This window comes from Dromiciops gliroides, chromosome 3, assembly GCF_019393635.1.
Source record: "Dromiciops gliroides isolate mDroGli1 chromosome 3, mDroGli1.pri, whole genome shotgun sequence".
In the NCBI taxonomy this organism is placed as follows: domain Eukaryota; kingdom Metazoa; phylum Chordata; class Mammalia; order Microbiotheria; family Microbiotheriidae; genus Dromiciops; species Dromiciops gliroides.
The window spans coordinates 438732577-438758650 of NC_057863.1; the positions used below are offsets into that span (position 1 = coordinate 438732577).

Genomic DNA, 26074 nt, shown 5'->3' on the forward strand with positions numbered 1-26074 from the left:
TTTTCCACAAATAAACCAGGTTTTATTAATGGGAACAAAATTTACAACAAAGGTAAAGTTAATAAAGCCAGGGACAAGGAAATAGGGGAAGAGAAAAACGGATAAGCTCCCTGGCTCTAGCAAAGACTGATTCAAACCACAAACTTGCTTTCAGCTCAGCTTCTCTGTTCCTGCCCTTTCTGTGAGTGTCTGAGGCTGAATTGGAACTCTTCCTGACTATAAATGCAGGACTTTATCAACTGCATTTATTATCCTAATCAGGTTGGAGATTGTTGGCTGGGAGCTGAGTTGGAGATTTTTGTTGTTCGGTTGTTTTCAACTGTGTCCAAATCTTTATTACCCCATTGGGGGATTTTTTGGCAAAGATAATGGAGCATTTTGCCGATTCCTTCTCCAGCTCATTTTATAGATGAGGAAACTGAGGCAAACCGGGTTAAGTGACATGCCCAGAGTCACACATCTAGTAAGTGTCTGAGACCAGATTTGAACAGAGGAAGATGAGTTTTCCTGACTCCAGACTAGGCACTTTAACCACTGTTCCACCTAGCTGCCCAAGTTGGAGATTCTAGCCTAGCTCAGAGCTCTGAGTATTGAATCCATAATTTCAACCATCCCTCTCCCATACTTCTTACCTTGGTCACTTGCCTGGAAGTCATATTTGTAATTTTGGGTAAGAACAATGACCCACTGTAGTTTTTCCTTCAATTTCCCAATTTTTACTCAGTCAAGCATTCTTTTATATACCTGTTAGATGGATGAAATGACATTTTCAACTGTGTCAAGTTTTATTAAATCTTTCTTTATTAAATTTTTAAAAAAAATTCTTTCCTTGTGTAACCTGGAATTTTACTTAAAGAATAATAATGCATGTATTTACATAATGAACATTGAACTAATAATCTTATTTCAATGTTTTCTTTCAGATACAGATGAATATAGACCTCCTGTATGGAAATCTTACTGTAAGTATGAAAACAAAAACATAAACATTTTGGCTATACAGATTATGTTACAAAAATATAATAAATGTAGCAGAGGCAGCAAATATAAAACCATTGGTCTGAGAATTTTGGGATTTTGACCCATTGATTGAATAAGTAGTACATAAAAAGATGGTTTAAGTTTTCATGGCAGTCATGATTATGATGGAGCACAGCATCTCTGCAGGATTCATAAATGGTCTTCATTTTTAGAAAGCTTAGAGTTCTGCAGTGGTCATACCTGCACATCTGTATCACACCTGTACATCTGCACAGAACTCGATTTCCTGGGGTTGGAGCTAGCTAATTCAGAACTGCAGATGGATCTGGTAGAGAAAAAGGGAAACTAAGAATTTAATCATTCACATTAGTTAAATTTTTTTTATTTATTCAAATTTTCATTTATGGAATAAAACAAGTATTTCTATAACATAGTATAATAAAAAGATGATTGCACATGAAACTGCAAATCTACTATATGCAACTTGCTATTCCTTTGAAATATCTAATAAAGTTATCATGCAATTTTTTTCCCATGTTTTTCTCTCCTCCCCCCACCCCTGTCCTAGAGAGTGTTACTATGAAACATAAATATGTGTGTGTCTGTATATATATAGACACACACATATATGTGCATATATGTAAACTTATTCTATACATACTTCTACTTATCTCTGAATACAGATAGTGTCTTCTTTCATATGCCCTTTGTAGTTAATCTCAATTCTTCTTTTCTTTGCATGGAAGATAGACACCTAACTGTGGATGGGTATATTGGAAAACTGCCAAGATAGGAGAAAAGGGGCAATGAATCAAAATGAAAAGCACATTTAATTTAGGAATAACTTTTCCACAGTATGTGCTTTCCCCCTGTAAAGCTGTTGATTGGTGCCCACAGCAGGTGCAATTTTTGTTTTCAGTATCTTGAAAAACCCTACTATTGCACAACCTAGTTACCATTTGTCTAGGAAAACATAATATTTTCAAATGTGGTTGGCAGTTCTCTTGCACTGTGTATTTCCTTATAACTTTAATAGCCTGAACCCAACACCAAGGTAATAACTGAACCAGGAGAAAATTAAGAGCCTGAGGTCTATGTTATGTCTATCACGTAAGAAAATCTTTCCTTTTAGAAACCATCACGATTAAACTCTAGTTATTAAGTTTATGTGGAAAGGTCTATTTTTATTAAACTCTTTCCCCCTATAAAATCTACATTAAAGCTGACATGGCACTAATAGGTGATTGACTTGTCACCAGTGAGACAAGGCAGTGGGCTAGTCTGAACCACTGAAGTCAAGGCATTGTTTGAATTGCCTAATAGAAACCAGGAATGAGGGGCAGAGATGCAGGAAATTTAGCTTTTAACTGCCGCAGCAAGCAAGCAAGCAAGCAACTGGGGAGCAGGATAATGCTCAGTCTCTGGGTCAGTTCAACCTGAGTGTACAGGCATTCCAGAGTCTTGGGTTGTGCCAGTTAAATTGGTTTTCACTGGCTTACATTCCTAAAAAAAAAAAAAATAAAGCAAGAATCAAAGTATAAAAATACTGAACACATGATCATTTCTATCACTTTGGTCTCTGGGGAGAGTGGGCTCAAGTGTAAAGTGGTTCCTACTCCCCACCAAGTTCTCTTCCAGGTAGCTAGACTCTTGACCAGTTATCTTGCTTGCCTACAGAATGTGCATAATATCTTGGCTGCTGTGTAGATCTATTGCTGGTAGGGGCTGTGCAAGTCACTCCTTGGGGGATGCTCTGGCTTCTCTCATCTGTCTTGGCTGTGTAGGTCACAGCAGTCTATGCCTTGGACTACTGTCACTGGACCTCCCGTGGCGCCTCTAACCTTTCAAATCTCACTAGGTTTCAACCTGGTTTGTTCCATTTTTATATTCATTCATCTAAGAGCAAAAATGGATAAATGCTAAGAGGATGTCTGCTGCTATTTCTCTCCCCTACTCAGAGGCTTATTGCAGTTTCTTACCTCAATTGTCACCAAAAAAAGAAAAAAATGATTCGCTTCATTCATGCCTTTTGTATTCACCCCCTCTTCCAACTCAGTGGCCAGTTAGAAGACTTTTCTTCAGCATGTAATAAGCAGACAAGAAACTGTCATAGAATACCTGTGTGTGCTATGAATTGGTGGCAGGGTCCTTCCATTATACATTATAATGTACTCTCTAGAAGAAGGCTCATTAACCTTCCACACAGGCTGGTGGCCCAAATTCGTGCTCTGAGGACTGAATCTGAATTGGCTAGTTTCTCCCTCCCATTATAGAAAAAAATGTGTTGAGTTCTAAGTCAAATCTAACTATTGACACTCTGTGTGACACTAGATAAGTCACTTAATCTCTGTCTGTCTCAGTTTCCTCAACTATAAACTAGGTATAACAATAGCATCTACTTCCCAGGATTCTTATGAGGGTCAAATGAGATATTATTCCTAAAGTGTTTAGCACAGTGCTTGGCACATAGTAGACACTTAATAAGTCCTTCCTTCCTTTCTTCAGTGTAATATTATGCTTTTAGATATTTTTATTAGATAATGTATTAATAATTAGTAATTTATTATAACTTATTTATTATATTTTTAGATAAAGGCACAGTATGGCTTTAAGTAAATTCCACTAAGCATGCCTTTTAAAAATAAGTCTGCTTTAGTTGAACTTTTAAGCAATATGAGGTAAAATCTCACTAATTTAGGCCAGCAAGAGAAAAATCAGCTTCTGAAATCATGTGACAAATTAAAGAGTAAAATGTAACTATGTTATGTGTAAATACATACAGTAACTTGAACAAGATAAGCAAAATTTTTCTCATAAGGTCTTTGGGAGTTTCTTAGGCATATTTGAAATAAACATGTTTGTACCTGTCCAATCAAGATCAAGGCACAAAAAGTTTGAAAGGAGGTAGGTTTCCCACATACCTTCTCAAGAACAACAAAATGGAAACATCCAAAGGTAAGGAAAAGGGCTAAAAAAGTACATGAAAAAATGAATTCACCCTAAATAGAAAATATGTAAAATGATGAAAAGTGCCAATACAATAAAAAATACCACAGAGCAACTGAAAAAGAGAAAATGCCTGAAGCAAAACAGATGGGAAAAGAGACAATGCAAGACAATTTGCATGATGTTGTCAGATAGATAAATGACACACCTACAGAAATTAAGCAAGAATTAGCAGTATTGAGAAAAATCAAATAAAAGTTGAAGAAAGTTAAAGAAAAACATAAAGGAGAAACTAAGACTTGAATTACAGATCTAGGAAAAAAACATCTGGAGGAAATATCCATATCACACCCCCTAATTATGGGACTTCTCAAGTTTCTGGCCTAGCCACGCTCTACCCATCTTCTTTTGGTACCCTCATCATTTTCTACTGACTTTGAATGTGACTCTCTGGAAGAGGACCATGATGACATCAGGGTAATGTCATCACTTGCACTGAATTGGATTTAAGTGAGGGAAGGCTATGCAAGGTCACCAACCTCTCTCTCTCCTCCAGAGCCAACTGGGTCCAGTGGCAAGATATAGATCAGGACGACTGAATGTGGCCCTGGATGTCTGAGGCTATTGGGGTTAAGTGACTTGCCCAGGGTCACACAGCTAATAAGTATCTGAAGTGAGATTTTAACTCAGATTCTCCTTACTCCAGGGCCAGTGTTTTATCCACTGCACTACCTATACCTAGCTCCTCCTCACAACTCTAGTCTATCCTAGACATTGATGCCAAAGTAATTTTCCTTAAGTGTTGATATACCCATGTGCCGCTATAGACAAAATATAAACTCTTCTGTTTATTTATTTATTTATTTATTTATTTTGGCGGGGCAGTGAGGGTTAAGTGATTTGCCCAGGGTCACACTGCTAGTGTCAAGTGTCTGAGGCTGTATTTGAACTCAGGTCCTCCTCAATCCAGGGCCAGTGCTTTATCCACTGTGCCACCTAGCTGCCACTTTTCTGTTTAATTTTTAAAGTTCCATACAATCTGTACACAACCTGTCTTACTAGTCTTATTAAGCATTAGCTTTACCACCCCCACCTGTCTGGTACTGGGCAACCAAAAAAACTGTTCTTTTAAATTTTTTTCAAATATTATACTCCATCTCTCATTTCTGTGTTCTTGCACTGCCCATACCACATGCCTACATTGTACCCTTCTCATAAAGTCCTTTTTTTCAAGGAATAGGTCAAGCACCATCTTTTATATGAAGTCTTTCTGGATCCTACCAACTTCTAGTGCCCTACCTCTCAAATGATCATGAATTTAAATATTTTGTATAATATTCATATTTATTCACTTTATATTTAATATTCAGGAGGCCAGGAAGTTCAATGGATAGAATGCTGGACCTGGACCTCAGTTCAGATCTAGCGTCAGACACTTATTAGCTATGTGCTCTGAGCAAATCATTTAACTTCTATCTGCCTTAGATTCCTCAACTGTGAAATAAGGATCAAAATAGCATCTACATCCCAGGGTTATTATAAGGATCAAATAAAATAATATTTGTAAAGCACATAGCATAATGCCTGGTCCATAGTAGGTTCTTTATTGATGTTAGCTATTTTATTATTATTATTCTCCATATATTTATATATGTACTTGTCTCCCCCATTATGATTAAAGCTCCTTGAAAGAAGGAATTGTTTTATTCTTTGTACTTGTATCTTCAGCGTAAAGCACAGTTCCTTGCACATAATATTTGATTAATAAATACTTATTGATTGATAAGAAAACTACTGAAATGAAGACCATAATAGAAAACTTGAAGGAATACATAGACTCAACCAATAAAAGGCTAATTACAGTGGAAAACAAGATGGCAACTGATTCAGATTGTTGCAGAAAAAAGCAGACTAAAAAATTAGTGAACTATCTAAAGAACTAGAAAATAGGCAGAATCAAGTAACAGAACAAGGAGCAATTTCAGGATTAGTAACATTCCAGAAAAATTAGGATAAAAATATGAACATATTTAAAGAACTGGTCAAAGAAAACAGCATACTTAGTAAAATCATACAAAAATAGATTTGCATTTTAAAAAACCTATAAGACACTAACAGTGAAAAATTCAATACCCACTGCTCCTAGACATATTATGATCAAACTCTTATGATGAAGGAGAAAAAAGTCCAAACTATGAAAAGAAAAGCAGAAATTCCATACCAAGGAATTGTAATTAGGTTGATAGCAAATTTTCAAGGAAGATTGCTATGATCAGCACTTCCACTCCATTCCAAGGATATACTCATCATTACTCAGAAGTATTCTGCTTTGATAGTTGAGAACTCTGAAGTTCCTCTGACCATAGTCTCCCTATTTTCCATATCTCCCTATGCTTTCTCAGTTCATTGCTCCTGATCTGGCCTCACTTTCCTCTTTCAAAAATCTTGATTTCTATAGTTAACCAATTCAATTTCACATTGTCCTCTGCTTTTAGATCCCTTTCTCTTTTGTCATAAGGTTATAGGATTTATAGATTTGGAACTTAAAGGAATCTTAGAATAAATCAAATTCAACTTCCACATCTTACAGAGTAAGAAACTGAGCCCCAAGGAGGTTAAATGACTTTCCCTGAGTCACACAACTAGTAAGTGCCTGAGGCAGGATTGAAAAAATATATATGTATATCTTTCTGACTCCAAGTGCAGCCCCCTATATCACCCAAGCCTCCTTAAAAAGGCAGATTTTATCACTACTCTTTGCTTACCAAATTCCAATACCAAACGCCCCCCACCATCTGTCTTCTCAATTCCTTTTCATGTTCTGTTTAATACTGCTGAAATCACACAACTGTGCAGACTAGATACACCGTAAATCTGTTATCTGATCTTAACTGGACCTTTACTGCTGCCTGGTAATCTTTTTATTTATCCCTAATATGCTCCCTATCACAATCCCCATCATTTCTTTTCCAAATCTTTTTTTCTCTTCTGTCATCTATGCCATTCTCTTTTTGTTCTTCTCAATAGAAGACACACCTCATATTTTACAAAGTAAATTGAGGTGATTCATTCTGTGCTTCCTCTTTTCCATAATTTGGCCCCCTCAAATCCTCTCAGCATCATCCCCATTCTCTAAAATTACCTCCCTTATCTTCTCCCTCACCCTCCTAAACTTGTTTAACACATAAAATATATGTGTATATATATATATACACACACACACACACACACACACACACACATATATATATATATATAAACACATACATTCTTATTCCTCTTTAAAGTCCCTCCCACACCCTATCCTCCAGTTTTTTCACCTCTCTAAGATTTCCATTCTTTCCTTTTTTCTGTAATCTTAGAGGACTATATAATCCTTCTTACCAAAGCTAGCCACTCCAATCAATCAACTAATCAAATCATCAAATATATGTTAAACATCTACTATGTATAAGGCACTATGCAGGGGCTGGGGAATAAAAAGACAGAAATGAAAAAGTTCTTGCCCTCAAGAAGCTTATAATTTGTAAAATGAAATGTATTCTCTTTTATTTAAGCTCTTAATTCCATTCCTTTCCGTTTCTTCCAATGTGGCCCCTTTACATTTGGCTTCCTAATTTTCTTTCTTTTTTCATTAAATATGGACATTTTTTTAAAGTGCAATATCCACACCTTTTTAACTTTCAGCACAATACTTGCTATTATGCTAATGTTATAATTTCAAATGGAAAACCACCACTACCAGAACTGATTAAATACCTATTATGATAGGTACCAGGGATAGTGACAAGATGGACATCTGAGAAGCATTTACATTTTTGAAGGAAGAAAAGACATTGAAATTCTAATATTAAATATAAATGGCATAAAGTTTGTAATAAAAAATTGGATGAAAATGGCATTCATCAAGCGTTCATTAAGACAATGTATCAGGTACTGTACTGGGAATAAAATATTTGTCCTGACTATGAAGAGTTCTAGGACCCTTTCTTCTCAGTCATCCTTGGAAATATAAATTATTAACTGGGATCGTTTTGACTTCTAGCTGTAGAATAGGGGCTGTCTGAAGGCTTTGTCTTAGCCCCACCCCCACTCTTCAGCTCCATCCAGGAAAGTTTGATCCTGGTGGAATATAGGGGACTATTTTCTATCATAAGTATGCCAGAGCCGCTTGATCCAAAACTGACTGGTCTTGGAAATCTGTGTGTAAAGGACCAGCCTTCAGATCTGAAGGAGATTGAAATGTGGAAAATAAGATATTTTCGTAAGGAAGGGGAATGTTATGTGACTTGACCACAATAGACAATTCTTCATGATATGGGTCTTCTAAACACTTTTCTTCTCCCAGTTTATCCTTCTCTTTTTTTTCTTTTCTTTTCTTTTCTTTTTTTTTTGGTGAGGCAATTAGGGTTAAGTAACTTGCCTAGGGTCACACAGCTAGTTAAGTATCAAGGGTCTGAGGTCAGATTTGAACTCAGGTCCTCCTGAATCCAGGGCCGGTGCTCTATCCACTGTGCCACCTAGCTGCCCCTCTTTCTTTCTTTCTTTCTTTCTTTCTTTCTTTCTTTCTTTCTTTCTTTCTTTCTTTCTTTCTTTTTTTTAGGCAATGGGGGTTAAGTGACTTGCCCACAGTCACACAGCTAGTAAGTGTCAAGTGTCTGAGGCCGGATTTGAACTCAGGTACTCCTGAATCCAGGGCCGGTGCTTTAACCACTGTGCCATCTAGCTGCCCCCTTTCTTTCTTAACAAAGGGCCAGGAGAGAAGAGCTCTTTCTGCCCTGTTACTCTCCATTCCCCGGGAATCAGATAATCAGGCTTTAGTTTGGCCCTAATAGCATGCCCCACTGGGCCAAGGGAAGATATTGACTAGTAATCAATTTCCATCCTCTTTTTAAGATGGGCACATAATTTTAGGGTGGTGAGAGGCAGCATGGCATAGAAAGTAGATAGGCAGTTGGCTTAAGAGTCAGTAATTGAGAAGTATATTTTCATTATATTGGATTCATTGCTATATATAGATTTTTATGTTTATATTGACCTAAGAATTCCCCCGTTAGTCCAAGTGTTTGATGTTCCACATTAAATACCAATCTTTCAAGCAAAATGGAATGATCTTATTTAGTGGGGTTAAAGCTCACTGCACTCTCTAGACAGTAAGGGGAAAAGGATTGAGCTGGCCATTGCCTTCAGGGAAGACCCCTAGGGACAAAGATATATGTCCTTGCTTTTAAGTATATATATATATATATATATATATATATTTCCCCCCCCCTTTTTTTGGCAAGGCAACGAGGGTTAAGTGACTTGCCCAGGGTCACACAGCTAGTAAGTGTCAGGTGTCTGAGGCTGGATTTGAACTCAGGTCCTCCTGAATCCAGGGCCAGTGCTTTATCCACTGTACCACCTAGCTGCCCCATATATATATTTAAATGAAGAAAACAAGAAATACAGAAAAACCTATAGAAGCAACACAAAACAAGATCAGTATAATGGGAAGTGTACATGCATTAACCACAATTAACTGTAGGAAAAGGAAACAAAGTCCAAGATGGCAGAATTTCAGCCTGACTTCCAAAAAGACACCAAGCAAATGCATTTATTTGTTTATTGTCAAATGACTCTGTTGAGTCATTTGATTTTCCTAGGTTAATTTCTAAGGGTTTCATGGGGGATTTTGTTTCTTGTTTTCTCTGCTTATGTGATCATTTTTCTTTGTTGAGGATTATTCAGTTTGTAATGTTTAAATTGTTAAAAAATTCCTTGCACAAGGGCTCTTCTGAAGTTCTTGAGAATACTTAAAATGTTTTGTTGTCTTAAACAGTTCAATAATTCATCCCACAACTTTGTTTATACCATGAATAATTCAGCAGTCCATTCCAGCAGAATACAGAGGTGAACTTCAGCCCCTGTTGAATGATCAAAAATTTTTCAATGAGAGGGATCTGGATTAATGATACTTCATTGTTTTGTAGGGTTTTAAGAAATGGGTCTTGACAGGTACTTTCCCCCAAATATAGATTGATTACATGTTTTTATTTTAGTCTGTTCTGTTTATAGTATCAAGAATGGTTTTCTGCTCTATATTATTGAAAGAAAGGGAATCTTGATTATAATGTTATTATCTAAATCCAATCTAGAGGCTTTTATCTGAAAAACTATTTTCTTTCCTCCTCCCCCCAACTCTCATCCTATTACCATATGTCAAGTGAGCAAGCAAAAAGCACTGAGGATAGGAGGAAGGGCAAAAACAGTTCCTGCCCTCAAGGAACTCCCAGGCTATGGGGAGACAATAATGCAGCCAACTATGTACAAAGAAAACACCATATATAGAAGATAAATGGGAGATAATTACAGAAGGAAGTCACTAGCATTGAGTGGGAGCAGGAAAGGCTTCTAACAGAAACTGGGGTTTTAGCTGAGGCTTGAGGGAAGACAGGGAAACCAGGAGGCAGAGATGAGAAAGGAGAGAATTTCAAACCGGGGTGGGGGGCGGTGGGAGTGTAGTGCACAGCTTGGAGATGGAGTGTTTTGTTTGAGGAACAGCAAGGAGGTCATTGACACCATATTAGAGTACACAGCATTGGGGAAGGGGGCAGGAAATGAGGTGCAAGAAGACTGCAAAAGTAGTGGAAGGCAGGTTATGAAGAACTTTAAAAACCAAACAGAAGATTTTATTTGGATTCTGGATGTAATAGGGAGCCACTGGAGTTTATTGAAGGAAGGTAGGTGGTACAGTGGATAGAATGCCAACCTGGAATCAGGAAGATTCCTCTTCCTGAGTTCAAATGTGGTCTCAGAAACTTATTAGTTATGTGACTTAACCTTGTTTGCCTCATTTTCCTCATCTGTAAAATGAGGTGAAGGAACTGGAAAACCATTCCAGTATCTTTACCAAGAAAACCCCAAATAGGGGTCAGAGTCAGACATGACTGAAAAATGGCTGAACAACTAAACAAGGAGTTTATTGAATAGAGGGGAGACAGACATGATGTGATATTCACTTTGGGAGATCATTTTGATAGCTGAGTAGAGGAGAGATTGGAATGTGGAGACTCAAGGCAGGGAGACCAACCAGCAGGCTGTTTCAATAATCCAATTGTGAGGCGATGAAGGCCTGCACTAAGATAGCGGCAGTGTAAGAAAAAAGAAGGAAGTCTATTTATATGAGAGAGTTGCAGAAGTAGAAGTGATTGAGGGGCAGCTAGGTGGCACAGTGGATAGAGCATTGGCCCTGGAGTCAGGAGGACCTGAGTTCAAATCCGACCTCAGACACTTGACACTTACTAGCTGTGTGACCCTGGGCATGTCACTTAACCCCAATTGCCTCACCAAAAAAAAAAAAAAAGAAGAAGAATTAGAAGTGATTGGATTTAGCAACTGGATTGACAAGAAAGAGATTCTGAAATTAACATGAGAAAAAAGGTCCAATCAAAATGGATTTCTATGTTCAAATATTGACACTCATCATTCACAAGTTTATTTCTTGCCCAGAACATGTGTTAGCGTTATATTTTAAACTTAAATTGTTTAATCCCATAAGCATTTATGAAGCACCTAATATATATATAAGGTATCCTTCTTAGCACTGGACATGGTGGGGATACAAAACAACAACAACCCCTCACCCCCCAAAAAAAAATTCTGTGCCCTTAAGAAGCTTGCATTCTACTGGGAAGAGTCAACATACTTAAATAGTTAAGTACATGTAAAATAATTTTTGAAAGGAGAGAGCATTTACAAGGAAGGGCAGGGAGGATTTCCTATAGGAGTTGGCCCCTGAGTTGAACCATGATGGAAGATAAGGTTTTTAAGGGGAGGAAGTGAGTGGGTAGTATATTCCAGGAGTACTGGACAGCCCTAGCAAACCCTGTACAAAGGGACAAAGGAGAAGGAAAGAGGGCCAAGTTTGGGAAACAGCAACTAGACTAGTTTGCTTGTAATGTAAAATTTGAGAAGGGGTATGACAGGAAATAAATCTGGAAAGGTGGGCTGGGGTCAGACAGGGAACAGCCTCTAGTGCCAAATTGAAGAGATTCCATTTTATGCAAGAGGTTTAGCCAAAGGAGATTCTGAAACCAGTGGAGTTACATGATCAGGCCTGGGATTTAGGGAGACTCAGATCATTCATTTTTACTTCTTAGTAATACTTTACATCCTGAATGGTCACCATTAAGCCTGAGAAGTTAGAAGTCCCCACTGGTGAGCCAATTTCCCAGAGCTCCTTTCATTGATGCTGAAGGAAACCTATAGATTCTCTGAGCACAAAACTAAGTACAGTAAATCGGTGAGCTTAATGATTCTTTTTCTGTTCCATAAGGTGGATAAGGTGATAAATTAGAGATATTTCATCATCTTTTCTATACCCCTGTCCCCTTTAAGGCAATCAGGGTTAAGTGACTTGCCCAGGCTCATACAGCTAGTAAGTATCTAAGGCTGGATTTGAATTCAGGTCCTCCTGATTCCAGGGCTGATGTTCCATCCACTGTGCCACCTAGCTGCCTCCTAGCCCTTAAGGGAGAGTAAAAGGCTACTTTTTTTTTGGTACCATCTTCCTTTGCCATCAGGATCATACTTAGGCAAAATTTTGAAGCAAGAAAAGTTTGACTTTAGAACTCCAATCTTCCATCCATCATCTCGTTCTTCTTCCTTCATTGTTGTCAGAAACAACTCTCCTCCTGTTCCCACCAAGAAGATTAGTGCATTCACGTGCCACTTCCTCACCTCCATCAAGATCTGTTTTCTGGGAAATATTTGAAAAAATCATTCATCAATGAGTTATAAATAATAACAACTAGCTAGCATTTATATTGTGCTTTAAAATTTGCAGAGGGAAAGAACTTTACATATGTTATCACATGTGATGGATGATTCTCATAACAACTCTGTGAGTTAGATATTTTTGTGTTTTTTTAAAGCTCTATTTCATAGATGAGAAAACTATGGTTAATTTATAGTTAGAGAGGTAAGTGATTTGCCCAAGGTCCTATAAATAACAAATATCCAAGGGAAGAGCTGAACCCTGGTCTTCCTGACTCCAAGTCCAGTGTTTTACCCACTAAGCTATCCATCTGCCTAATGATTAATAAAAATTAATCTATTATTTATCCCAAATGTATTTGTATTTTAATGAGGACAAAATCAAAAAAATTATTTTCTAATCATGGGATTTTAGTCATTTATAGCTGTGGAATCTTTCCCAGTCCTCCTATATTCAATTCAATTGAATAGGTTAATTCAATAAACATTTATTTAATGAATGACTTCACTCATTAGATAGCGCCTCTGCCTACTCTTCTCAGAGTAATAAGCTTCAGTGAGGGAATCTAAATGTATCACAATATTTTTGTGAGGGATTTATTTCCGATAAGTATTGCTCAATTATCCACACAAAGGGGAGTGAGGTGAAAAGAGATACAGCTAATACAAAGCAAGTTTATTTCCAAATCATTGGAGTATAGTCAGAGGTTGAAACTGTAAGATGGGAGGCAGCTAGGTGGGACAGTGGATAGAGCACTGGCCCTGGAGTCAGGAGAACCTGAGTTCAAATCCGGCCTCAGACCCATGACACTTACTAGGTGTGTGACCCTGGGCAAGTCACTTAACCCTCATTGCCCTACAAAAAACAAAAACAAACAAAAAAAACCCCTGTAAGATGTTGAACATACAGTTGAACACTGAAAGATTAATCAATTACTTTCAAATGTTTAGATATTTATATATGTAGATATATATATTTCTTAGTATTTGATAAGGGCAAAGATCTAGAGCTGGGAGGGACCTCAGAGGCCCCTCAATGAACAGATGAAGAAACTGAGGTCCAAGCAATCCAAGTGGCTAGCCAAAGGTCACATAGGTCAGGGCTTCTTAAACTTTTTCTACTTGTGACTCCTTTTTGCCAGAGAAATTTTTATGTATATAGGTATATAAAATAGGCATACACAACTTTTTAGTGTTGCCAAATTTTTCACGACCCCCACATTAAGTTATTTAACCCCATATGGGGATCTCAACCCACATTTTAAGAAGCTTTGATACAGGTAATAAATATCAAAGGCAGAATTTGAACCCAGGTTCTCAGATTCCAAGGCTGGTGCTTGTTCCATTCTCCCATGCTGCCTCAAGAATGTAATACATAGAGTAGCTAGGTGGTACAGTGGATAAAGCACCTGCCCTGAATTCAGGAGGACCCGAGTTCAAATCTGACCTCAGACACTTGGCACTTACTAGCTGTGTGACCCTGGGCAAGTCACTTAACCCTCATTGCTCTGCCCCCCCCCAAAAAGAACAATGCAATACATAGATTTCAGAGTAGTACATACGCTTGGTTTGTTGTTGTTGTTGTTGTTGTTGTTTTGTTTTATGGGGCAATGAGGGTTAAGTGACTTGCCCAGGGTCACACAGCTAGTAAGTGTCAAGTGTCTGAGGCTGGATTTGAACTCCTGAATCCAGGGCTGGTGCTTTATCTACTGCAGCACCTAGCTGCCCCCTATCAATGCCTTCTTTCAGTAGATTATTTCACCATCTGAAGGGTACTCACTTCTTTAGTATTTCCTTAGTTCTGATTCTTTTGAAACAATGCACTCAGAAACCAGATTCAGGATGAGTTACTTCCACATTGGAAAGTTTTGATTTTTTGATAAGCAATTTTTAAATTAAATTAAATTAAATTAAATTTTATTTTATTTTTTTGGTGAGGCAATTGGGGTTAAGTGACTTGTCCAGGGTCACACAGCCAGTAAGTGTTAAGTGTCTGAATCTAGATTTGAACTCAGGTCCTCCTGACTCCAGGGCCAGTGCTCTATCCACTACGCCATCTAGCTGCCCCCTTGATAAGTAATTTTAGAATTCATAAGCTTTCATTATAAATTAGAACAAGATATAAGTAATCTATTATTTTGACTGTGTTTATCTCCCCCCTCCCAACCCCCCATCCCTTCCACGGGCAGCTGGGTAGCACAATGGATAGAGCACTGGGCCTGGAGTTAGAAAGACTCATCTCCCTGAATTCAAATACAACCTCAGACACTTACTAGCTGTGTGACCCTAGGCAAGTCACTTAATCTCGTGTGTCTCAGTTTCCTCATCTGTAAAATGAACTGGAGAAAGAAATGGAAAACCATTCCAGTATCTTTGCCAAGAAAACTTCAAATAGGGTCACAAAGAGTCAGACATAACTGGAACAACTTAACACCTTCCTACAATATTCTACTGATTTTATTTTCAGGATTGAGATTTGGCTCATTTGACAGGTATGCTTTGATCATTAATGTTTATTGGTTTATGTCAAGGGCTTAATTTATGTAATACATTCACACAGGATTGAAGAGACCTTATTATGAAGACCATAGCCTCATAATCAGCATAGATCTCTATTAAGAAAAAAGACCATTTACAGAGATTGTGATTTCTCTGTTAGTATTTGGGTTGTTAAACTCAGTTCAACTTGGCTCATTGGTTGTTGTTATTTACTCCATGCAGATTCCTAGTCAAGTGCTAGGGATTAATCTGAGGTATTGAAAGGTTAAATGACTTACCCAGAGTCATTCAGTAAATACCTGAGGAGGGCAGCTAGGTTGCACAATGGATAGAATATTGACCTTGAAGTCAGGAGGACCTGAGTCCAAATCTCACCTCAGACACTTACTAGCTGTGTGACCCTGGGCAAGTCACTTAACCCTAATTGCCTTGAACATCCAGGGCTATCTCCAGTCATTCTGATATATATATATATATATATATATATATATATATCTTGCCACTAGACCTAGATGGCTCTGGAAGAGAGAGTGGCATTGGAGACCTTGCACAGCCCTCTCTCACTTAAATCCAATTCACTGCAAGTTAGGACATTACCCTGATGTCATGGTCTTCAAGAATGAAGGAAAAACAGCAACAAGTTTCAGAGGAAGGATTGGAACCCAGTTCTCCAAACACAGCCTTCTTTCCACTTTGCCAGGCTACTTCTGCTTTACATATATCAAAGTCTAAATCTAATCATCAATACGACTACTATATTTCTCAACATGTATCATCAAAAGTAGTTTTTCCTCTTTAAAAAATCCCCTGAAGTTTTATTTGAAGAAGACAGATAACTTTTCTTTTCTTTCTTCTCCTAGTATATCAGCTACAACAGGAAGCCCCCCATCCTCGAAGGATCACTTGTACATGTGAGGTGAGTATCATTGTTTCAGTCCTATAGGAAATGATCCAGCTTGATTGTTAGGAAAATTGTAATTTAAATATATTTCTCTTGACATTCTTCTGATGTGACTACTACCACTTACCTATGAACTATTTGGATCAGAAAAGGAAAAAAAAAGGTATAGCTTTCATTGAAGTTGGATGAAAATGGCTGTTGATTCTTACATCACTCTCTGTTCCTCTGTTTAGGCACTTTGGAAATAATCTCTCCTTAAAAAATCATTTCAGCGTTGATTTAACAAATAGTATCATTAAGCAATAATTGTAGAATTATTAAATTACATAAGCGTTATTAGTGCATTGTTATGCAGTGAAGGAAAGAATTCTTAGACAGAATCTGTCATTTTGACATATGACTCAGAACAGTTATTGTATGATCAGGGGCTTTAATATCATGTGTTTGCCTCATAAAGAGAATTAATTTATAGAATTAGGCAGGGACTTTACTAGGCCACTATTTAAAAGTCCAACTGCAACTTTCCTAAATAGAGTTAGTTTTTCTTGCATAACAGAAGTACAGTGGGATGGAAGATTTTTTTTACAGCTGAGTGGAAAACATTTTCTCTATGGAAAAATTTGAAAGAGATAGAATATACATATAAGTAATGGATATTTAGTTCTAGTCGAATGCCTTTCCTGGCTACAGCACCATGATCCCATGTGATAGGTTATTTTTATCCATAGCAAAAATAAAAAAGGGAAGATTTTTCCTTAAAAAAAAAGTTATTCTTCTATATTCCAGCCAGGAGCAACTTATCTGCACTCTTTATGGCAGTGAATTTCAACTTACTCCTTTGAAGAACCCAGAAATACTAATAGGAGAATTTTCTTTCTTAAAGGAATCAGGAAATGAAAAATCAAAGTAGAAAAAACTCTACAGAGATGCTTAGGGAGAGAATGGATTTGCTCTAGAACTTTTTCCACTGAACATTTTATGCCAACTGTACATAATTTCCATATCCTCTGCTGTGTGTTTAAGTTGAAAAAGGGATTGGACTAAGTGATCCCTAAGGTCTCTTCCAGCTCAGTTATTATATGATTCTAATATTGGGACTAACATTTTAATATTGTCCAGAGAGCTAAGAACCTTTGTTTCCCCTCTTTTTTTTGTAATTAAAAACTTAAACTTGGTGCCTTGATAGTAACATAAATTGTGTGTTTTCATTTCATTTACTCTCCTAACTTGGTGGTGAGTGTTAGCTGTCATCTTCTACTCCAAAAGACTCAGAACAATAGTTCAATAGTGAGGGATTGTCGACATGTTTATTTTGTAACTGAGTCTAAAACACTGTATAGTTGACTTCACCATATAAGAATACTCAGCAGTGTGCCCATCTCAATAGGTAAGGAAAGCATTCTCACAGCAAAGATGAATTTCTCCTTGGTGAGAAGAGAATAGATACAAAAATCTCACAACCTTTCACATCAATCGCTGATTATTGTCCCCAGGGTAACACGAAGTTTTTCATGAGTCCCTTGTATAAAGAGAATATTTCTTTGAAGAAGTGGCATGCTGCTTTTCTGCCTAGTTGGATGCATGAGAGGGTTATAGATATTTACTAGTACTAGTACTTGAAAGAGAAACAAATTCCCAGGAGATGGAAGCATTACAGTGACTGCAGATTGGCCTCATCTTAACAATTGATTTTGCTTTTTATTATGTCATTATTGTTCTTGTCACTATGGTACCAGCACAGTGCTTAGTACCTAGTGGGCATCTGCCTAGTGATAATGAAGGGACTTGAATTAGAATGGGACTCTCTATATGTGAAGGTATTTAAAGGACCATGTCATAGAATGGATAGGAGGCTAGTTTTTCTTTTATTTTTTTCATAATAAACATTTTTATTTATAGTTTGGGGTTCCAATTTTTATCTCTCTTTCCCTCCCTCCTTTCTTCCTCTCTGAGGCAGAAAACAATCAGATATGGGTTATACATGTATGATTATGTAAAATATTACTATATTAGTCATTTTGTACAAGAAAACTTGATTAAAAGAAAAAAATGAAAGAAAGTGAAAAATAGCATGCTTCAGTCTGTTCCAACCATATCAGTTCTTTCTTTGGAGGTAGATAGTATGTTTCATCTATAGTCCTTTGGGATTGTCTTGGATCACTGTATTATTGAGAATAGTCAAGTCATTCACAGTTCTTCATCAAACGACAAACAGTTTGTTTAGCCATTCCCCAATTGATGGGCATTCTTTTGATTTAGAAGCCTAGTCTTAAAAATAGGAAGATATGGATTCAGATTCTGCCTCTGACATATGCTGGCTGTATGTGTGAGCTCATTTAATTTCTCAGTGCTCCAGCTGATTTTCTAAGACTCTAAGTTATAGAAGAATTATAGATCTGCATTGTGGAAAGGATGTCTACACTGGGAGTTCCATAACCTGATAAACAGAAGGTTTAAAAGTTGTGTTTGTTGTTGTTGTTGTTGTGAGAATGAAATGAAAATCATGTATGCAAAATATTTTGTGATCGTGAGGTACTATATGTATTAAGTATTGGATATAAATATAATTTACACTAAAGTGATAGATAAGTTCACATGATTTATTTACACTGTTGTTGTTCAGTCATTTTAGTCATGTCTGACTCTTCATGACCCCATTTGGGATTTTCTTGGCAAAATTACTGGAGTGGTTTGCCATTTCCTTAAATGATTTGCCCAGGGTCACAAAGCCAGTAAGTGTCTGAGGTCAGATTTGAACTCAGGAAGATGAGTAATCCTGACTCCAGAACTGGTATTCTAGCCACTGTGCCACCTAGCTTTCTGCTATTATCACCCCCATTTTACCACTGAGGAAGAATGAAGCAGACAGAGGTTAAGTGACTTGACCAAGGTCACAGAACTAGTCAGTATATGAGTCTGTATTTGAACTCAGGACTCCATGCTTGGAACTCTATGCACTATGTGCCACTTAGCCACCCAATTGGTTTACATGGGGGTTAGGAATAGGGACTACATTTGAGGTTTCATTGGTGTAAGAATCTCCCTTAAGACTTAAAAGTCTTAGAGAATTTTCTAGGGGATCAGGAGATTCAATGACTTACTCAGGGTTACATAGCACTTAGACAAGTGGAGGTAAAGGCTCGATGTCTGATCCTCCTGCTTCTCAGGCCAATTCTCTATCCTCTATACCCTTGTCATATCTTTGTACATTTAGTCTTTTTATAAGTGGAATTTAGATGCTAAAATGCACAACTGAGCTATTTGTTATTGTGTGAAAAAACATACTACAGAATAAATATTACATGAAATCGGGGCAGCTAGGTGGTGTAGTGGATAGAGTACTGGCCCTGGATTCAGGAGAACCTGAATTCAAATCCAGCCTCAGACAGTTGACACTTGCTTGCTGTGTGACCCTGGGCAAGTCAAATAACCCCAATTGCTGAACCAAAAAAACCAACAAAACAAAAAAACAAATAAGCTGATGAAATCAAAAGTCCAGTCTAATAATCAATAAACAATAAACAGAAGACAATGATGATAACCTCTCATATTTACACAATGGTTTCAGTTTTACCAAAAACTTTTCTCCCACCTCTGTGAGGAAGATAATGGGGAAAATTCCAACCCTATTTTTCAGATAAGAAAACTGAGTTTCAGAGAGACTGAGTAACATTCCTAAGGTCACATAGCCAATAAGAGTCAGATGCAGGACTTTTTGTGAGCTGAAGTAAAATTGTTGACAAGTTCATGTAATTTAATGTCAAATTTACTTAAGACTAAACACTATATTGCATGTACATAGAAATTCTGGATCACAATTGGGTAGAGAATCCCAACATCTCACTTCTTCTTCTTTGGTGAACAAGTTTAATTTCTTTTTCCAGTACTTGAAGATAGCTATCCAAGACCTCCTAAGTTTATTTTTCCCTCCAGGATAAAATGTACTAAGTTCATTTGAGCAAATCTGTATGGTATGGTTTCCAGTCCTCTCTCTCATCATGCTTAAACTAGATTTGATCTACTTTGTCATGATTCTCCTAAAATGTGGTACACAGAATGAATATCAAAGATGTGGTCTGACCAGGACATACCAGGGCCTTCCCATGGTATGGATATTATGATTTGTTAACAAAGCCAAAGATCCTCTTAGCTTTTTGGGTTAGGTGGCACTTTGCCTTTTTCCATCAATTAATCAATCTTGAAACATTTATTAAGTGCTTACTATGTGCCAGGCACTGTGCTAAGTGTTAGAGATACAAAAAGAGGAAAAAGACAGTCCCTTCCCTCAAGGAATTTACAATCTCATGGATTATAATGAACTTGCCATACCAGGGTTGTTGGTTTTTTATATGAACTATTTGATTGACATCTGAATTTTATCTGAAATTTTTAAACCAAGTATAAGATTTTACGTTAAGAAAGCTAGGTGATGCAGTGGATGGAGCACCAGATCTGGAGTCAGGAAGATCTGAGTTCAAATTTGACCTCATGCACTTGCTAGCTGTGACTCTAAGCAAGTCACTTAACCTCTGCTTCAGTTTCCTCATCTGTAAAGTGAACTGGAGAAGAATTGGCAAACCGCTACAGTATCTTTGCCAAGAAAACCCCAAATGAGGGGCAGCTAGATGGCGCAGTGGATAGAGCACTGGCCCTGGATTCAGGAGGTCCTGAGTTCAAATCTGGCCTCAGACACTTAACACTTACTAGCTGTGTGACCCTGGGCAAGTCACTTAACCTCAATTGCCTCACTAAAAAAAAAAAAGAAAAAAGAAAAAGAAAAAAGAAAACCCCAAATGAGCTCATAAGGAGTTGGATGCTATTGAAACAACTGAATGGCAACAAAGAATTTTATATTTATCATGATTCAATCCCATTTTAATAGATTTGACTCAGTCTTCTGGCCTGTCACTGTATTAACCATCCCTCCCAGCTTCATGTCACTTGTAAGTTTGATGGGCATGCTAATTATATCATTATCCAAATCACTGATAAAAATATTGAATAACACAAGACCAAGGATGTATCCTAGGGCCATTCCAATTTAGCATTGATTTATTAATTAATACTCTTTGAGTTCAAACTGAGACCTAGTTTTGAATATATTTATCTGTACTATTATTGAACCCACATAGCTCCATCTTTTCCAGAAGTCTATTGTGGGACACAATATCGAGCCCAAATCTAGGTATACTATACCTGCAGAATTCCCCTCATCTTCCAGTTTATTAGAATAAGAACTGAATTTGGGATTTCATTGGTATGAGAACTCTCAGATAAGGAAACTCTCTACCAATACAGGTCAGCACCCTCTCTGCATCTTATAATTTTAGAGATCTGCCCAGAGCAGAGAGGTAAGATGATTTGCCCAGGTTCACACAGCCTGTATCTCTTGATGGGAGAGGAGCAGGGCAGTACAAGAATTTTACACTTATAAGAAAAGGCTCAAAGACCTTAAACTCATCAGAGCTGCCTCTAGGAGGGACTAACACACACCCAACTGGGTGGAGTAATCTATTTAATCTGGGTAGTAAATGAGCCTAACACTCATCAAATTGGCTCAAAAACCTCAATCTCATTAGAATTGGCTCAAGGAGGGAATAATGAACACACTCAATTCATAATTGTCATTGTATCAATGACAAGACTGGATTTTGAAGCCAGATTGCTCTATCTACTAAACCAATCTGCTTCTGATTTTTTCAAAAGCCCATGACATCAAAGAATTCCCAGGTGGTATCTTCTCCAAATACTAACCACATCCAATACTACTTTGTACCTGAGATCAGGCATGTATAGGTGGTCATGGCTGTAGATTTCTAGTTTAATACATCAATTTAGCCAGGAATGAGATTAGTCTGATTTGACTTATTTTTGATGAACCAGTGATGGCTCATAGGGACTATTATTTCCATTACTTCATCATGCTTCTGAATTACCTATTTCTATTTTTAAATTTTAGAGCAATTGCCAAGAGAAGATTTACAACTGGTTATAGATCAGTAAATTTAACTATTATTGGCAAAATACTTCAACCTATTATTGGAAAGTCAAAGTGGCTGAGTAGAAGGAAAACAATTAAAGAGAGAAGTAAAAGAGGAAACCACTTTGTGGTTAGACATAGCTTTTTGGTGATACCTGCTCCTTGTGGATTTATGTTCAAACAAGAATAGTTGGAAAAGGTTACAGATGTGTTAGAGAAAACAGTGGCAAAAAGTGAGGAGGAGAGAATATAAAAGAATAATAAAGCTTTCTAGTTTAAAAAGAAATTTAGAAGGGGCAGCTAGGTGTCGCAGTGGATAGAACACCGGCCTTGGAGTCAGGAGTACCTGAGTTCAAATCTGACCTCAGACACTTAACACTTACTAGCTGTGTGACCCTGGGCAAGTCACTTAACCCCAATTGCCTCACTAAAAAAAAAAATTTAGAAACACAAAAAGATAACTCTCCAGTGACCTTCTATGACATTTCCCAAAGGGAAAAATCACTGGATACCAAGTAAAGCTTATAGAGGATTAAGGAGAACAGCCTTTTATCCAAAGTCACTTGTGGGGTTTTAAAAATGGTGACATTAAAAAAAACAGTCAGTAAACAAACATTTATTAAGTGCTTACTCTGTGCCAGGTTGTTTTGGGGTTTTTTTGGTGGGGCAGTGAGGGTTAAGTGACTTGCCCAAGGTCACACAGCTAGTACATGTCAAGTATCTGAGGCTGGATTTGAACTCAAGTCCTCCTGAATCCAGGGCTGGTACTTTATCCACTGCTCCACCTAGCTGTCCCCATGCCAGTTACTGAAATCAAGTTTTCTATGTGTATTAATCTTGTATTTTATTGGGAATATTACTTTGTATTTGTATAGAACTTTCAATTTACAGAGCACTTTGAATCATCATTATCACCATCACCATCAGTTTTTGTATAGAATTTTGAAGTTTACAAAGGGCTTTGTATCTGTTATCTCATTTGATGCCCACAACAATCCTGGGAGGTAGGTGCTATATATTATGACCATTTTACAGATTAGGGAACTACAGATGAAATGAACTTTCCCAGGGACACACAGCTAGGAAGTGTTGAAAGCAGGATTTGAAACCAGTTTTTCTTTCTGACTAGTTAGTTACCTTGACACTGAGGCAGTTACATTGAATTCTTCCAAAATTCTAAGGTAGTTTAGGGTGGGTTTTGTTATTCTCACTTTAGAGATAAGGAAACTGGGATCCATAGATTAAGTTATTTGACCAAGGTCTCACAGCTAGTAAATAGTAGTGCCAAGTCTAAAGCCCACATTTTCTGACTCCTACTTTATGACATTTTCTATTATGCCTTTTTACTTTCCCATGCAATTTAAATTTTACCTATTTAAAAATATAAAAATGTAAATTTATTTGTGTGAATGTGTGTGTATTGGTTAACTTCATCCTTTTTTGAGTTCTCTGTTACATGCCCTCAGCACTTAAATACTCAATTTTTACTCAAGGTTAAATCCCTACTGACTTTATCAGTGTGAGGAACTGCAGTGTGCAAACTCCTTTAATAGATTCAGATCAGCATCTCCCCTACAGCTCACCATTATAATGAATTCCAAATTACATTTTATTGTACTCATAATTTGTTACATTCATTTTTTTTTTTTAGTGAGGCAATTGGGGTTAAGTGACTTGCCCAGGGTCACACAACTAGTAAGTATCAAGTGTCTGAGGTCGGATTTGAACTCAGGTACTCCTGAATCCAGGGCCGGTGCTTTAACCACTGCGCCATCTAGCTGCCCCTGTTACATTCATTTTTGAGCAAAATAGGCAGGTCTTTGGTGAGACTTGGAAATATTTTTACTTCATAGAGAGCTTGATTGTAATGCAATTATTATATTATTAGACTTGCATATCATTTTGCATTTAATACATTGCTTTTTCTGTTATTTATACACACACACACACACACACACACATATATATATATATATATATATATATATATATATATATAGTCTACCCATGTCTACAGATCATATATTCCTCTGATTAATCAATAATTGAGAACCAAGCGATAATTGAATTTCAACAAAGGCACTACTTATTTTGACCAATATTCAATGTTGTTGTTATTATTGTTCAGTTGTGTCTGACTCTTTGTGACCCAATTCGAGGTTTTCTTAGCAAACATCCTGGAGTGGTTTGCCAGTTCTTTCTCTAGGTCTTTTTACAGATGAGGAAACTAAGGCAAGAGTCACATAGCTATTAAGTGTCTGAAGCTGGATCTGAATTCAGGTCTTCCTGACTCCAGGCTGCCCTAAAAGAATAGGGTAGAGTTAACTAAACCAAAGGAAATGTGAAGTAGGATCTAAAATAAAAGGTGTAATCACTGAGGGGGTGTTGCCTCAGGCAAACTGAGACCTGTGAAAGTCCTTACTTAAAAGGCCAAGGTCTCCCACTGTATCCAGGGCCACCTCCAACTGTCCTGATAATATATCTTGCCACTGGACTCAAATGGCTCCAGAGGAGAGAGTGAAGCTGGTGATTTTGCACAGCTCTCCCTCACTTAAATCCAATTCATTGCAAGTCATGCCATCTTTCATGGTCCTCTTGGAAAATGAAGGACATACAACAACAACAACAATAAATTCAGTATTTTCAGCAGGAAAAGCATTTCCAGTGTTAAGGAATTCACTTGAGGGAATTATCAGATTGTTTAGATAGCAAGCAAGTTACTTTGGCAGGGGTTGGAAAGTTAGAATTGTAATGAAATTGTAAAAATATAGAGGGGCCAGTTGGTATATATTTTGTAACATTTAGGAGTTTAGGTTAAATATGCTAGGCAATGACAATGTAGGTGAAGAAACAACAGGATTTAGTGACCATTGGAATAGAGAGTCGGAGATGTGTCCCTGTCCTTCCTTCTCCATTGGGATCAGTTGCCAAGTCTTGTTGATTCTATCCTTCTGACACCTTTTGTGGCTATTACAAAAGCTTCCCTCCACTCACATCGCCTCTATCCTACTTCAGGCCATCATGTCCTACTGCCTAGATTATTATTTTTTTTTTGCCTAGATTATTTTAAAAGCCTCCTACTTGTCCTCTATGTTTCCAGTCTCTTCTCTTTCCAATCTATCTTCCAAACAGATGCCAGATGGTGTTTCTAAAGTACAGATTGGCTGTGTCACACTTCCTCCCCCACTACCAATTCTGAAGTCTTCAATGGCTCCTTATTGCCTCTAGGATAAATTACAAAATCTTTGACCTGACATTGAATACCTTCCATTGTCTGGCTCCCCTTTACTTTTCTAGTCTTATTTCCCATTACTTCTCTCTACACACTCTCTGTTTTGGTTAAAATGGCCTGCTAGCTGTTCTCCAAATATGGCTCTCCATTTCTGGCTCTCTGCCTTTGCACAGATGGTCTTCTATGGCTAAATGCCATCCTTCCTCATCTCTGCCTCTTCAAAATCCCTGGCTTCCATCAAGACACTACCTCCTGTAAATGCCACCTCCTCCATGAAGCCTTTATGCACCCAGTTGTTAACGCTCCCTTTTGAAATTGTTGTTCAGTTGTTTTTCAGTTGTGTCCTACTCTTTGTCACCCCATTATGGAGGCTTTCTTGGCAAAGATCCTGGAGTGGTTTGCCAGTCCTTCTCCAGCTCATTTTTTAAATTAAGGAAACTGAGGCAAACAGGGTTAAATGACTTGTCCAAGGTAACCCAGCTAGTAAGTGTCTGAAGCCAGATTTGAACTCAAGAAGATAAGTTTTCCTAACTCCAATACCAGAACTCTATCCACTATGCCACCTAGTTGTCCCCCTCTTGAAAGTACACTGTATTATTCTGCATATACTTTGTATTTGCTAATTTTTCACATGTTGTATTACCCCTGGTAGAAAGTAAGCTCCTCGAGGGAAGAGATTGTTTCCCTTCTGTCTTTGTATCCCCAGCTCCTTGCAGAGATCCTGAACATGGTGGCCACTTCATACTTTTTTTCCCTTTTATGGTCTGGAACTAATTTT

General features: G+C 37.5%; 1 protein-coding gene across 1 annotated transcript in view; it reads left to right on the forward strand.

Moving 5' to 3' along the window:
* CHN1 (chimerin 1) overlaps positions 1–26074 on the forward strand; it is a 297373-nt gene that overhangs the window by 59517 nt on the left and 211782 nt on the right. The window contains exons 2-3 of the mRNA XM_043994209.1: positions 924–962; positions 16044–16099. Of these exons, the coding sequence (XP_043850144.1) occupies positions 924–962; positions 16044–16099 (95 nt within the window). The remainder of the gene's footprint in view (positions 1–923; positions 963–16043; positions 16100–26074) is intronic.